This window comes from Pteropus vampyrus, unplaced genomic scaffold, assembly GCF_000151845.1.
Source record: "Pteropus vampyrus isolate Shadow unplaced genomic scaffold, Pvam_2.0 Scaffold125, whole genome shotgun sequence".
Taxonomy (NCBI): Eukaryota; Metazoa; Chordata; class Mammalia; order Chiroptera; family Pteropodidae; genus Pteropus; species Pteropus vampyrus.
This window is the reverse complement of record NW_011888906.1, coordinates 894,812-911,209: the sequence shown is the minus strand read 5'-3', so window position 1 is coordinate 911,209 and position 16,398 is coordinate 894,812. Positions and strand designations below refer to the sequence as shown.

Genomic DNA, 16,398 nt, shown 5'->3' with positions numbered 1-16,398 from the left:
GTCTCTTACCTCAAAATCAAAAAAACTACATAAAGGCTGTTGAGAATTTTAAAAGAAAAAAAAATGCAAAAGAAAAAAATTGCAACTGAAATTTAGAGTAAAGTAATGACAAGATTGAAGTAAAATTAATTCAGATAGCTCTCCTGATCTAACCTTTGAAGGTTGTGATAAATAGAGTTGAGAGAACTCAGTGGGTAGGGGCTTTAAATGATAAATTACCTGGCTATGCCAAGGCCAGGGTTCAACATCCTGCAATATGGCAGAATAGCCAGTGGTGCCCAACAGCAGGCAGGGGCACCAAAACCTACTGTAGTAGAATTTTAATATAGCCAGACTTGTCCCTGGTACCTCATAATTCTCCTCTACTAGCTTGGGTCTCTACCCTAATTCTGCATCTGAAGTCCTCCACAAAACCCTACTACTATGTTGTTGTTTGGTAAGTAGTTAAAGAGTGCACTCAACATTGAAGAGGCACTGTGACAATGTGATATAACTTGAGCAGCAAGGCAGGAAATTGATGAGAATGATGTTTTAGGAAGACTCTTCAGTGGTATGGATAAGAAATGCTGAAGGAGTTCAGAGGCTATTTCACAGTGGACTGAACTAATATGAAAAGACTGTCCAGTTGTCCTAATAAGAGTTTGAGCTCCCTGAAGCAGAAGAGTAGAGAGGAAAGGGAGCTACTTTAGGAAATCAGAAGACACAATTTCTAGTTCTGATTCTGTCAAGCACAACCTGTGTGATCTTAGACAAATCACTTAACTTCACTAACATCTAGCTTCACCCAGAAAATGGAGGTAGTAATATCTCTGGCTTTCATTAAGACTTTTGAGACAAAATATCTCATTTTGTTAAAACTGGTTAGGATTCTTCTTGGGGCAAGCAACAACAATCAACTCTGGCTCACTTAAGTTAAAAACAAACAAACAAAACAAACAAAGGATGCTGGGTTATTTCCCTTAGAATCTAAGGAAGAGGTTTAATAATCAAGCCTACATAAGAGCAAGTTCCAGGACAGCTCCAGGGGTTTCAAAGGCAGGGCCAAACCTCCAGTGGCTTCCAGTCTGTGTCTATCACTAAAATTCCAAATTCTGGGAGAGAGAATCTGATTAGCCCAGACTGGGTCTGTTCTCCATTCCTGCATCACCAGGTGTGTCTTGGGGCAGCATCATAAAGTAACGATATGACTTCTGGGTATCCTTCTCTGTGTATTGGAGGCAGTTCTCAGTGAAGGGGTGATTGCTGTGATCTGGGTAGGCACCCCATGTGGTTCTACTACACAAATACTTTACAAATAAAAAAATTGCCTCTCACTTCTCAGTTCCCCGTAGTGATTAGCATAATTGTGGGTAAATAATAAGCCTTTCGGACCTCACCGATTAAAAAAGGAAAAAGAAAACAGAGGTTATTCTGGCAGAAGTGGTCTAGTAGATTGAGGTCAGAAGGGAATGCAGACCTAGTGGTTTAGTTAAGAGGGCACCGCCTTCATCCACATGTGAGATATGACAGCAGGGATGGAGAATCAAACTGCAGAGCAAGGAGGCCATTGCTGTGATTGATTGGATGTGGGAAGTGAATAAAGAAGAAAAAAATCATAAACCATCTTTTCTATGAGCCCTGGGAAAGGGAACCGTTAACAACAATTGAAGTCTGGGGAGGGGGTAGATAATGAATTCACTTTTTAACACCAAATTGCCAGGTTGTAGTTAGTGGCGATGCCCATGAGGTAACTAAATTTGGGCGAGTAGTGCAGTGGGAGGCTGAAGGCAGAGCCTTATGCTTTGTTCCTTCCAGACTATAAAGTCATAAAAATAACTAAGTTCCTTAAGGAAATAAGGAAGAACAGCAGCAGGCCACCAGCAAGATCTGACCAGAGTTGAAAAGTAAGAGAAAAACTCCAAAAGGGGCAAGAAATAGAACACGATAATATTTATTGAGCACTGCCTCCTGGGCACTACCTCAGTTCCTAGGGAGAGTTTGTTTGTTTTGTTTTGTGACAGGTAAGAGAAATCCATTAAAAGCAGCTGAAACACCAAAGGAGACATTTGTTCTTAGGCTAACTGAATATTCGCAGAATCCTATGACAGGAAGAGCAGTCTGCTCCAGGAAGGGAATGAAACCAGAAAAAGAAAAAAAATAAATAAACATAAACTTTCACATACTCAGGGAGAATTTTCTCTCCATCTCTTATCTTTGCACCTTTGTATGCATTTCCAGTTCTCTATCTCTTTCTCTCCCTTCCTCCTTCCCTTCTCCTCTCTTCTCAAAATTGGCTTTCTATTACCTTGTCCATAGGGCCCATTACTCCTAAACTTTAAATTTTCTCCTTTGGGTCGATCAGCCAGACTGAGATTAAAGCCCTTTGTCTCAATTCCAGATTACTGAGAAAGAATCTAATTCACCTTAGTATCTACTGGACAGATGACCTGTGGTTCGTGGGACAGAATGACTTAGCAGAAACATGACTGCGAGATGCTCCTGTGGGCTGGGAGCAGTTTCCAGAGAGACCGGGTGGTCAATCCAATGAGTTTTCCACTACAGCCATTTACATTTGCTCTTCACATCAACTCCCTGAGATAGATGATAGATAGATAGATAGATAGATAGATAGATAGATAGATAGATAGATAGATAGGTTTGTTGTTTTTTTGTTTGTTTGTTTGTTTGTTTGTTACAGCAGCAAAAGAATAGCTTTCTTGGAAGGGAGAGTAAAGCAACAGTACACTTCCAGACGTGAAGGTGGACCTGAGCAAGAGAAGAGTGGCTCAAGGGCCCTGAGATATATTCTTATCTCCTCCATGCAGATAAGGAAACTCAGGCATAGGGAAGCTATACATTAAGGTCACACAGTGAGTGAGCGGCAGAGCCAGCACACACTCCCAGGTGCTATCTGACTCCAAAGCCTCTGTTTTTTCTTCTCTGTCACTCTGCAGATTTTTCCAGCAGAGCAAGGCAGCTTTCCCTCTGCCAATTCGGAATTTGGAAAGTTATTCCTTTTCTAGGACAAGTAACTTAGAATACTATTAGGTACTGTAGTACAGATGACTGGGTTAGTAGGAACAGAAGTTAAAATGCCTACACTGGAAATAAGCACTAGTAATAAGAACAGTGAATAACAGACACTATCTCAGTTATTGAGGACTTCTCGGTATTATGAATTAGCTCATCTAATATTCACAGCCACCCCATGAAGGTAAGTAGCATTGTTATTTCGTTTTCTAGATGAGAAAACTGAGATACAGGGAGGTTAAATAACTGGTTTCAGCTCAAACAGCTAGTAAGAGGCAGAGTCAGGCCTCAGGGTCTGGCTCCAGAGAAGAAACTCCTAGCCTGGCCACTATCCTACCAGGAACAGAGCCCACTGAAGGACCTGCTATTGTTTTTTGCAGGCCGCCCACATCTCTGATCATTTGGCCTAATGACCTGGCACATTCTCATCTCTGAAGTTCTTTCTCATTGCAGATGCTGGTGGAAGAGGAGCCCCTGCATTCTCTCTTCAGCCCTGTGCGCCAGGAGGTCTTTGTCACCATCACTGACCTCAGGTGACACCCACATGCCCCTTACACATGCATCCTGTTTCCTCATTTGGGGCCAATACCAGAACCAACTGACGTGTTCCATATTTTTAACTTCTCAGAACTATTTAGATAGAGAAGAGGAAGCCAAATCCATGTTTTTGTGTAAGAACTTTGATATTGTGTATCCAACCATCCATATCTAAAAGATCTTATTGGAACCTCTTTGTAGTTCAGTTTTGTCCCGAGTATACTCAATGGAAAGTTACTTCCATATATGCTTTATGACAGTGGAGTTCTATAGTCCAAGAAACTTGGAAGGGCTGCCTGCTGTTTACCTTTCTTGGAGTTTTGTGCTGCATGTTAACTGATTAAATGTCCCAAGAAGTCCTGGCGTTAAAAAAAATTTTTTTTTAACTTGGTTTAACCCTCCATTTCCCAAACTAATAAACATTGACCAGAACATACTTTGGAAAATCGTGGTTTACTATATTAGACTGTAACAGGCTTCTCTCCATGGTTGAGCTGGAGGAAAGCCTGGAAAGATGTTACTCCAGTGACCTCCTGGGGAGGCAGAGAGGAAAAGAGGAGAAAGATAGAGGTTCAGAGCCTGAAAGTCTTCCTCTAACCTTCCATGAGATGTAACCAAACAGACTGACTTCCATCAGAATGATATACCCATCGGTCTACCCTTTCCTTTTGGGTTACTTCGGTTCCTGCTTATTAATGTCAAATCAAACTCTTGCCAGCTTGCTATTCCCAAATTGTCTTTTCTTAGCTACCAAGATGTCCATTTGCTGTTTGGCTCTGAAGATCGAGTTGACTTGTTCAGTCTTATCACCAAAAGTATAATCACTCTGCCCTCAGTAAAGACTCTTACCCAGCTGCAGGAAGTCATGCCAAGTGGGTCCTACAACTCAGAGGTAACGTACACTTCGCTGTAATAATTTGCCATCCTCAGGGTCAGCTGATCTTAGCCTTTTGAGAGTACAATTGATTTTTCGGAACTAGCCAAAAACCATTTAAGCGAAGTCTAGTAAATAAAATAGGTGGTTAAATTGCCTTTTTTTTTTTTTCCTCTTCATTTTGTCTTCTTTCTTTTTCCCCTCATTCCTTCTCTCCTTGCTTTTGGCTTTAAAATAAGGTGGAGTGTTCACATACTTAGCAGGTCTTTAGGGTTCCCGTGTGCTAAATAAACATCATGATGAGCAACAGAAATACAGCAACACACTCTCCCATCCAGGGAGCTTACGTCTAGTAGCAGAGATACAAACCGCTGGTGAATATAATATCAGGTGGTGGTAAGTGCTATGAAAAAGATAAAACAGGAAAAAAAGGAGGATAAAGAGGACCGTGGTTGGGAGGCTTTTTTACATAGTGCGGTCAGAGAAAGCTTCCCAGATGAGGTGATAGTTGAAGAGAGTATGGCTCTCTCTGGAGGAGAAGCTTTCAGGGAGAGAGAGGAGGAAATGCAAAGGCCTTGATTTCTTTCTGTTACTAGTAGACTGGGTGGTAAAGTAGTCGCCAGAGGGGATTTTGTTAGCCTTTGTTTCAAGATATCAGGGTCACAATTCAAACTTTAAAAGTGATGACCCTAAGTAAGACCCCAAATGTAGTTAGAATCAGTTGACTATGTTCCCCGTGATGCCGAGATGTCCATGTAATATGAACATATATTGTTTCACCTCAGGTCACAAAGTGCCTACCAGTACTTTCACACTGGTTTTGCGCCTTTGAGTAAAATCTGAGGTTATGAGAGCCTTAAAAGTGTACGATATTGGGGAACTTCGTATAGGGAGGCATCACTGATGCTTTGCCTTTTCAGTGTCTCTACAGGCAGACGTTTCAGGCATTCTGTGAGATGCTCCAGAGTTTGGTGGTAAAAGACCCACATTTGGAAAATCTTGACACCATTTTGAAGGTAAACAAGATATCAGGAGAGGATGGGAAATTGTTCCTATTTACTGTGAAAGTAGAAGAAGAAAATGTGGCAGGATTAAGCATAATAGTTAAGAGTATCAACTATCCATTTGGAGTCAGACTTGGGTTCAAATTGTGACTCTCTGCCATTTATTAGTTATAAATTTAGCAAGAAATGTGATATCTCAGAATCTCATTTCTTCACCTTTAAATTGAGATAATAATTACTAGGAGTATTGAATAAATGGACTTCAATAAATGCTTTATTTATTTTTTAAGTCACTTTAATTAATTTTTTTTATGGTGACATTGGTTAATGAAATCCAGTAAGTTTCAGCTGTACATTTTAACAGTAGGGCATATATATATTTACATTGTGTGTTTACCTCCCATAATTAGATTTCTTCCTGTCACCACATATTTGACCCCTTTTACCCCATCTATTCCCCACCCCCACCACCACTACCCTCTGGTAACCACTAGTCTATTGTCCATGTCCACGAGTCTCTATTTGTCCCATTCGTTTGTTGCTTTTAGGTTTATATCTCACATATAAGTGATATCATGTGATTTTCAACTTTTTCTGTCTGGCCTATTTCTTTTCTTTCCTTTTCTTTTTTTTAGGCAAGGCAATCCTTGGTTGACCTCACAGATTGCAAGGACCTTGTCAGCTTACAATCCCTTATTTTTTATTTTTTACACCTACAGCACCTGGTCTTCCTAGGTGGTCTCCCATCCAAGTACTAACCAGGCCCGATCTTCCTTAGCTTCTGAGATCAGACAGGATCAGGCTTGTTCAGGGTGGCATCGCCGTAAACTCTGTCTGGCTTATTTCACTTAGCACGGTTATCTCAAGTTCCACCCATGTTGTCGTAAATGGCAGTATTTCATCTCTTCATATGGCTGAGTAATATTCCATTGTATATATGTACCACAGCTTCTTTCAATAAATGCTTTAAATGGTTGCTGTAATTAATGCCTTAAATTATTACTGCTTACTACCACAGAAGGGTTTCGGTGACCAGAGAACAGAGTCAGCCAGGCAAGATTTAAAGATTGTTAATACCCACCTGCCCCTATGTGTCAGGTTCTAGCAGATGCCATTCCATCATTAGGGATTTATTCATTGGAGTGCATTCACTAAAATTCAAGCATCTTGCTCCATTGCCCCTTTTCAAGATGCAGATATCTCAGAAAGCGGTAGTCCTTTAAACTATTATTAATCATTTGTATCTAAGTGTAGATGGACATTTATCTCTGCCACAACCAACCTTAACATTATTTCTCATTCCTCTTCTATTTGTACCTCAACACTCCAGCCAGACTGGGTTTCTCTTTTTTATCCAGTTGTGCCTTCTCCTTGCCTGCATTGGCAGCTTAATATAAGCCGTTTTTTTCTACCTGAAATGTCATCTTCTTTGTGAAACTCCTAGTCATGGATATGATTATCTTCTCCTTGAATCCTCCCATGACTGTTGCAGACAGATGCAATTTCCCCATCCTCAGAGTTCTTTAATAGCACATCATTAATTTTCTTTCTTTCCAACTTTCTAGAAAGTTGAAAACATACAGAAGAATAGAATAAATAATAGAAGAAAGTGGGATGAAGGGAAATAAGTCTCGAAAATAAGTAGAATGCAGACCATTTGATCCTCTGGGTCTCTGTGCCTTGTCATCCCGCCATTTTAATTTCCAACCAAAACTGGTTATCACTTAGGAAAATATTTTCAGACATGGTAGTGACAGGTGGAACTTCTCTCTCCCCATTTTCTTCCACAGAGAATAAGAGTGTTATCTCAGCTCTTCCTGATAAACCATCTAGACTCTCTTTATTTTTTATAGCACATAGATCCATGGGTACAGTCAGTCAAAGACCATGAGCGGGAACGGGCCACAATCAGCATGGCACAAGTTCTAAAGTGCTTGTCCAGACATCTCAACTTGAAGGTAAGCAACCCTTCATTTGCAGAGGGAGAAGGATCCTGTTACTTGTGCTCTTTGCTATCCTGTTACTACATTCTTCCTATTTATGACGCCCAGACTGGTAACTCCTTGGTGCTCATGTAATATCATGGCCTTTAGCAATATTTACATATCTACCCCTCTCCTAAAATTCAAGCAGCTTGAGGCCAGATACTTTCTTTATAAATCTTTCATCCCCATTGCTTAGCATAAGAGCTAGAACATTATAGTAAATATTTTTGAATGAATGAGTAAATAAGTGTAACCTAAAAATATCTGAGGGCTCACAGTGGCCTAGTCTCTGTGCACTGTTGTATTTGAAGTAATAAAGTCCAGCAGGCAAATATAAGTAAACAGTTTACATATCTCTCAGCATCTCAAAGAAAATGGTTCTGCAGTTCCTCTTTGTAAATCCTCTCATTTCTGTCTTTCACTCTCTTTCTTCTCGCTTCTTCTGAATCCTCTCCTAACTTAAGGGATCCTCTCCTAATGTTAGATCGGGCCATATTCAGAGACTGCAATATGCGGACCAGCCCTACAGCCAGACCACAAGGAAACCTGCAGGACAAAGGCAGATTTCTGCTGGGATTGCTAACAAACCATTTCCCAACACTGTGAAGGAAAAACAAAAAAACAGAGTCTTTCAGTGGCATCCTACACAAAATCATTCATTCCCTATTGCTAAAATCATGGGGTACCTGTGGATCAAAGCCTGAGAACTGCCAACAGGCCTTTCACGCTACATATTTTTACTTTTTCTCCCTACATACTCTTATCTTTTCTCACTGTATGCCCACATCAAAGGAAAATGGGTAAACAAAGTCTTTAAACTGTAACTCACAGAAACTAAGAATGATATGTAAACTGGATTCCCCGACACTCCGTGCTTTTATTTTTCTTGTCTTGGCTTTTTGTCTTTGCTTTCTCTTACCTTTGCTTTTTTCTTTCTCTAATAAACTTTCCTTTTGACTCTAACTTTGGTGGGCATTTGACTTCTTTCTTGTGCTCAGCAAAGAACTCTTGGTACAGAGCTTGAGTTCCCCCCACTCTGGGAAATTTGCCCTGTCCTGCATCACTCCCATAACTCCTTAAAAAAAAAAAAAATTCCCCCAAACTAAGAACCTTCTTTCTAGATCTGCAAATCTTTTTTCTCTTTCCCAGGTAGAACCAGGCACTGGAACTCCTCTCATCTTCCATCTGTCATTTCTCCAATTTGCATAGTAAAGCCAGGAATTGGAATTGAAATTGGGAGGGTGGGGTAGGAGTGTGAGGTCCTTATGCCAGAATTTTCCTTGGAGAATTTATCCTTGATACAAATAGTCTATCAGTCATGCCTAAAAGGACTGTATTCCACTAACTTTCTTATTTCTCACATTGAAAACATACCCAAACTTTCCACTTCCTTATTCAAGTAAATTCAGTCCCTCAAACTATGCTACTTGCTTTTTTCTCTCTTTAGTCAGTGAAAGCAAGTAACTTCTGGCCGCAGCGACTACTTTATTCTGTCTTCATTGACTGCCCTATTGTTGTTATTCTGGTGACAATAACACATTGTTTTTCCTTCTACATTTCTCAACCTCTTATTTTGGCTGCAGATTAAAGACAAAAAAGAATTTCAGATGACTCCTTTCTATAGGTAATCTCTTTCTGGGCCCTGTAGATCTTCCTTCGCATTTTATTCCTAGGGAGAATTGCTAATGTAGGGCGCTTGACCTGGGCGCCTTTGGCGTCTGTGAACATCAGAATGTTGCATACAGAATTTTGCATGGTGCAATCTTCTGGATATGATATACAATGAAATCTACCCAATTTAAGTGTGCCGTTTTGACAAATGTATGTTCCATGGATCCCTAATCTTTTTCACATTCTCAAATAAACCTGAAAAGATAAAGACTTTGAAAAGAGAACGTTAAAGAACCATGTAGTGGTCAGACTAGGAACATAATTCTCCAGTGGCCTTTTTTTTTTTGTCTTAATAAAGTTTAGGATTTTTTTTTTTTGTATTATGAATATCAATACGCTCACTATAGAAAAATTTTGAAATATTTTTAAGAAATAGAAGAAAAATGTCTTGTCATCCAGAAATAGCCACCATTAAAATTTTTATTTATTCCTTCTGAGTACTTTTTGTGCGTGAGTATTGGAGTAGGGGCTTCTACTTCATTTCCTTCCACTTTGTTCTCTGTATGTATTGTAGCCAGAGTTATCTTCTTAAAACCCATGTCACTCTTTTGATCCAATGATTTCTAACTGTTCTTAGAATACAAGATCTTATATGATCTAGCTCCTATCTGCCTCTCTGTACCTTACTTCAGCCACACTGGCCTTCTTTACAGTTTTACCATATAAAGCCCTTCTGGCTCTTCCTCCACTTGGAATAACCTTCCTCAATTCTTCACAAAGCTAACCCTTCCTCATTCTTTAGTGCTCAATTTAAATATTTCCATTTCCAAAAGGCCTTTGCTTACAAATAGATCTACTCTCGCTCTCTATCTCATCGCTCTCTTTCCTTCCTATGACTTCTTAGAGTCAGAGGTTATCTTGTTTAATTATTTCTTTATTGATTTATGGCCTATTTCCCTCTAATAGAATGTAAATTTCATCAGTGATTATGTTTGTCTTCTTTTCCACAGTATCCACAGTGCCCAGCACAGAATATGTTACATAGTAGATGCTCAATTAAATTTTCATTAACTAAATATAGGTCAGCTCATGTCCCTTCTCTGCTCAGAACCCTCTAGGGTCTAACCCTCCAATGGCTTCCCATCTCACCAGGAAAAAAAAAAAATCCTTATAATATTCTGTAAGTTGCAGTGCCATCTGGCCACATCCTCATCTACCTCCTATTTCTTTTGCTCTTATTTGCTCCAGCTAAACTAACCTACTTGCTCCTCAGAAACATCACACACATTCCCTTCTCTTTGCGCTTGCTATTCTCTGCCTGAAATGCTTTTCTCCAAGACATCTACACAGCTCAGTCCCTTATGTTATCATTAATGAAGTCTTCCCTGACCATTCTAAAATAGCAATTCCTTTCCCTCTGCATTTTTTTTTAACGCCTACAGCATCAGACCTAGGTGGTCTCCCATCCAAGTACTAGCCAGGCCTGACCCTGCCTAGCTTCTGAAATCAGACAAGATTCGGCACGTTCAGGGTAGCATGGCCATAGTGCATTTTTCTTTATCGTAGCATTTATCACCATTTGATACATATACTTTGTTTTGTTATTTTATGTTCTTCCAACTAGAATATCACCTCCATGAACAGGGATATTGTATTTCCAGTGCCAGTCGTAGTGCTTTAGCTGTTAAGTGCCATAGTCATAACCAGTTTCTAGCTTATAACTGACACTCAGTGTTTGTTGATTGAGTGAATGAATGTTATATCAGTGAATGAAAGATGTTACACAGTTTTGTGTATGTGAAGCTGTGTTTACTGTAAATAGGTTGTAGAGGCTATCATTCACAATATCTCAGTATATTTCTCCGAAGAGCCATAGAAGAAATTTTTTTCTGCCTCAATCCAAAAACAGTTGTGCTTTTTCTGCATGGCTATTTGCTTCTTATCTTATGAGCATTGTGAATCATATTAAATGGGACATTGTGTGTACCTCTGCATTAGCTTTGAGAAAGTTCAGAGCCTATCTCCATGGCCTAGCTCAAGTAAATGACGATTATGTATTCTGCATGCTAATCAAATTCTTAACTTCATTTATCTTTTCTACCTTCATATTTAATATCATTTGTTGACTATATTGCATCTCCATACGTTAAATGTTAACCCTAGAGAGATCTAAGAACTGATCATAACTCTTGCACTTCTCTTGAATGGGGGCAAAAGTGAAATTATTTCACAACTTAAATCTAAGGCACTGAATGCTCCTGTATTCTAATGGCATTTTTCTTTTTCCTTTCTGACTAGCTCCCACTGCAGTTCCAAAGACTTGGACATCTAGTGGCTCTGATGGCACTACTGTGTGGAGACCCACTGAAAGAGCTGGCCAAGGAGGCCGCAGAGGGCACACACTACCTGCTGCATATCACTCTGAGGCTGAAGTGTAAGGCACTGCTGAAGGCAGTGAAGCCCTGAATAAATTCTCTAGCACAACAGGAGCACCAGTCCTGCTGTGCCCTCAGTCCCCACATTCTAGAAAAGCTTTTTGCAGTTGTTTACAATAAGAAAGGTACATAGTCCATAGGCAGAGATGCAGCAAACTGATTTAATAATTAGATTAATAACATTGGATCAGTGTCAGCCATCTACATGGCCATGGAGTATCTAGACATGTGGCCCTGTGGACAAACGGGAGTGATTAGTTTGGTCAGAAGTGCAAGAGGTTCTTACCATCGTTTGGGCCTTCTTTGTTGATTTATTTCATGTTTACTGAGTACTTACTTGGGATACAACGGTAACCAGAACACGAGTTGTCCAATCCTTGCATAACATAGTCTAGTGGGCAAATCGGACAATCAAAGAACCAACAAATAACTGTTATTATAAATAAAGATAACTGTCATGAGAGGAAATTACAGGGGTAAATGTCAAATCTAGTATAGGGTTCAGAAAAGGCCTCTGTGAAGATAATTTGAAAAATAAAGAACATTAGCCAGGTAAGACGTAAGAAGAGCATACTAGACAGAAGGAACAGTGTGAGAAAAGGTGCTTAGCCAGGTTATCAGCTTGAGGAGTTTGAAAAATGGAAAGAGGGCCAGATGGTCAAGAAGGGTCATTGACCTGCCCAGTTAGAAGAGACCAGAAAATATCTAACCCAGCATCCCCACTCCCAGTGCTTGAGTCTGTCTACTCTACCCCCACCAAGTAGTTCGTGGGCTTACTCACCCCAAGGATAAGGAAGCTCTGTGCTTCCTAAAGTAGCAATCTCATCTCTGGGCAGCTCTGAGTATGAGGCACATCTACCAACACATACTGCCAAGGAAATAAAATTGATTATTTATTCAACAAATATTTATGAAGCACTTATTCTTCTAGGCGTGTACTGGTGAACAAGACAGACAAGATCCCTTCCCCTAAAGATCTTATTTTCTAGTTGGAGATACAGTAGCTTCAACTAAATGATAAAGACTTCTAAATTTCTAGCGAAATTGACTCACAATAAAACATGAAAAAAACAAGGTACTGTGAAGGGCTATTGGCAGACTCAATCAGCAAAACTACACACATAAAGAGTTTGATATCAGAATTATCAGACACAGTACAAAATTGTGCAATTTTTTGTGGGGACCTCTCAAAAGTTTTCACCAATGGGGAATAGTTTAACATGCTTTGATTGTCCTTCGATCACTCAAAAGCTGTGCTCTTACAAAAAGCCTTCAGATTAACACATACTCCTGTCCACAGGCATTTTTATTCAAGTGTCAAAGACAAGAAGATTGAGTTCTTGGGATTCACTTCAACCTGAAGATGAACCAGACTTGCAAAATTAAGAGGAAAGAAATAAGCCAAAAGTATCAATATTTCATATTTTCTTCTCAGATATCACTCAGGACAAGAAAAATCACCAGAGTTTGAGAAGAGCAATGAAAAAATGTCAAGAACTCCTAGACCTCTACAGTATTAAACAGTTCTACAGTTGTCCCTTCAAAATTGCCCAGGTAATCAGAATGGCAAAAAGTATAAATACAAACAACCTGAAATGTTGGAGAGGATGGCAAACAACCAGAAGTCTCATACATTCATTCATGGGAATGTAAAGTAGTAAAAACACTTTGGAAAAAGTACTGGTAATTTTTTATAGTGTCACTGTTTGGATATCTCTTTAGACGAGCTGTGCTCCCATTGATTGTTCTAACCTTAGCCAGCCTCTTGCAAATGTAAACCCTTCTCACAAAAAAGAGCTTCAAGAAAATGTAATTGATCCAACAAGCTATAAACTTTTAAATTAATGTACTTATTCATTATTCATCAAATATTTAAGCATCTATTAGGTACCATACACTATGGTAGAGGATAAGGGAAAAAAGAAAACCTACAGGTCTTACTTATGAAGGGTCAAAGGTATCAGGTAATTAAAATTCTCTGTGTCAGTTTTCTCATCTATATAAAGGGAATCTGTAAAAAATTGGGGTAATTCAATTATTATAAGGGTTAAATGAGATGCTCGTGTGGAAAACGAGCATCTCATTTCTCAAACTCCTCAAGCTCTGCTTAGTGCTTGTCACATGGTAAGTGCCCAGTCGATTATACCTGTCATAATCCTGTGAAGGACTTTTACACTGCCAAGTGCAATGAGAAACATAATGGCATGTTCTTTTAATATATTGTCTCCAGGCAAGGTATTTAGCTATGTCTGGGACCCTGCCAGCTATATAGCACTAGGGCCTTTCCTTTAGTTCTATTTCTATAAAAGTGTGTCTCTTTCTGAGGATCTCAGTCATAATGCTTCTTTCTAAAAGTCAGAGCTGTAAAAGGCCACACACAGACCCAGCAGTGGACATTTGAGTTGCTTCCAGTTTTTCACTTTTATAAACAAGACTGAAGTAAACGGCCTTATGCTTATTTGTACGCTTCTCTGATTGTTAACTTAGAATCTATTCCTTGTTCAGGGCTCTATCATATCTTGGAAGTTCATTATGCATAAATCATTTCAGGTCTTTGAAGTTTTTCTCAATTCAAATGAGCTCTGCCAGTTTGTAATGACTACTTTGGATGGCCTGAAAAATCTGAAACATCCCTACACCCAGCAGTCAGCAGGAGAACTGCTGATAACATTGGTGAAAAATGCAGAATCCCGATTTGAGAAGGTAAAAAGCTCAGTGGCCATTTCCTGGGTTTGAAATATTAGCAAGATCTCTCCCCTCCTGCAGCTGCTGAGGTCTCTTCTGCTGCTCTTATCTGCTGAGAACACCTACTGAGGGAGACCAGGGTCAAAGCCTTAGTCCATTTGGTCACTGTTGAACATTCATCCATTCAGCAAGCATATAATAAACAGCCACTGTGAATGCAACTAGGGAGGGCAATTTTTAAAAATTTAAGATGTGGTCCATATTTTCCAGAAGAGTCATTTTTCTGAGAAGATATAATTAACACATGTCAGCATGGTAACTTCAATATAGATCCTCATCCAGGTTAATTAATGGTGTCGAATTTTTAAAAATTAAGCAATCAATGAATGATCCTAGAAGGGGCCGACTTAGTAAGTTTAAAATCAAGAGAATTTATTTAAATGTGTCTAAAATTGATACATCAAGAAATAACATAATTATGTCATTTAGAAATATGGAAGGATACACTGGAAGAGATAGAAGTAGTGTCTCTGGAGAATAGGCTGGAGAAAGCCTTGAAATACCACTGGGCTTTTAAAATTGTGTGCATTTTCATAAAAGTAAAAAGAAATTTTTAAATAATGAAAATCCATTTTTTTAATCTATTACAATAGCAAGGAGAACAATATAATGAGAGCATGGTGAGATGGACACTTGTATCAGTTGGGTGCTATCAGCTGTTTAAAAAAACTAAAAATCAACTGTGATGAGCTTAAACAAAGCATTTATTATCTCATATAATAAGTCTGGAAGTAGAATATATTTAGTGACTCAACCTTGTTATTAAAGGGACAAGGGCTTTTGCATCTTTCTACTTTGCCTGTTTATATAGTCATAAGATAGTCACTACAATTTTAGACTTTATGACCAGATAAGACAAGACTATCCAGCAAAGAAGAGGCACTGCCTTCCTTTTGCCCCTTTAATCTTTCCCAAAAGCCCCCAGCAGATTTCCCCTTCTGTTTCATTTGCCAAAATTGCATCACCTGCCATCCTTAAACCAGTTTCTGGCAACTGGTGGCAATGACAGCCATTTTATATGAGATGGTTGAGGACTGCCTCCCTGAGAAGCTGACATTTCCACAGAGTCCTGAAACCATGCATCTATGAGCAGGAAGAGTAGTTCAAGCAGAGAAATGGACCAAAGCCCAATGGCCCATTTCCTTTGCCTGAACATGATAGACATCTCTGGGAGGAAGGCAGGTATGACTCCTCTGCCATTCTCAGAGTCAGAGTGAAAGAAACCCAGCTTCCTTGCAATGCTAATTTTATTAGTTTGTATTATTATAAAATTAATAAGTAATCATCGAAGAAAAATTAGAAAAAATATATAAGCAAAAAAAGATCTCATCATTCAAAGACACATTATTAATCTCTTTGTATAATATTCTTCCAAATCCTTTTATATGCATATACATACATACAGATATATTTTAAGTAGTTTTGATAATAAACTTTTTAAAAAATAATAAACATTCTGTTTTAAAAGTCACCCTCAGGACTTTTGAGAAATAACTACAATAGCCTCAGTAACTATCAGTGTCTCACAAGATTAAGGTCTAGTGATTTCTTTTCTCTCTTCAGGTGCCAGAAATTATGGGAGTTATCTGTGCCCAGCTATCCTTAATCAGCCATCCTAGAGTCCGCCAACAAGTCATAACTACCGTGAGTTTGTTTCTCTCCAGGCCCAAGTACACAGATATAGTGATCAACCACCTTCTGTGTCATCCAGTACCATATGACAGGTAACAGAACCTGGTACATCCTCTGGATTAAATTGGGGTGTATGACACAGCTCTGAGTATTGTGGAAAATGGTTGCCTTCAAAAATCTAATGATATTCTTATAGACAAGATATAGGCAGATGCTTGCAATATAAATGAGAATATAATGCATAAACGTAAGGAAACAACTCAACAAATTCAGAGTGAGGAACATCTTACAAGATTTGGGCTGAACTCTTCAAAAAAGTTAACGTCACAAAAGAAAAATGGTGCTGGGGACCACTGTTCCAGATAAAAAGACAGAGAGACATTACCAAATACAATAGGTGACTTTGATTAGATTCTGGTTGAGAAAGACTCAGAAAGAAAATGTCGAAAATGTTTAAATATAGACTCTATACTAAATTATTAAATTAATATTCTTAGGTGTGAAAAGATAATATGGTTATACAGAAGAATTTCCTTATTCTTAGTCGATAGATACTGAAGTATTTA

General features: G+C 38.9%; 1 protein-coding gene and 1 pseudogene across 1 annotated transcript in view; one reads left to right on the top strand and one right to left on the bottom strand.

The window, feature by feature from the left end:
• The window catches only part of MROH8 (maestro heat like repeat family member 8), a 49,247-nt gene that overhangs the window by 2,976 nt on the left and 29,873 nt on the right, over nucleotides 1-16,398 (top strand). Inside the window, exons 2-9 of the mRNA XM_023534449.1 lie at nucleotides 3,463-3,542; nucleotides 4,294-4,438; nucleotides 5,341-5,436; nucleotides 7,278-7,382; nucleotides 11,319-11,454; nucleotides 12,891-13,009; nucleotides 14,006-14,158; nucleotides 15,764-15,924. Coding sequence (XP_023390217.1) covers nucleotides 3,463-3,542; nucleotides 4,294-4,438; nucleotides 5,341-5,436; nucleotides 7,278-7,382; nucleotides 11,319-11,454; nucleotides 12,891-13,009; nucleotides 14,006-14,158; nucleotides 15,764-15,924 — 995 coding nt within the window. The remainder of the gene's footprint in view (nucleotides 1-3,462; nucleotides 3,543-4,293; nucleotides 4,439-5,340; nucleotides 5,437-7,277; nucleotides 7,383-11,318; nucleotides 11,455-12,890; nucleotides 13,010-14,005; nucleotides 14,159-15,763; nucleotides 15,925-16,398) is intronic.
• LOC111743982 lies at nucleotides 6,135-6,253 on the bottom strand (annotated as a pseudogene).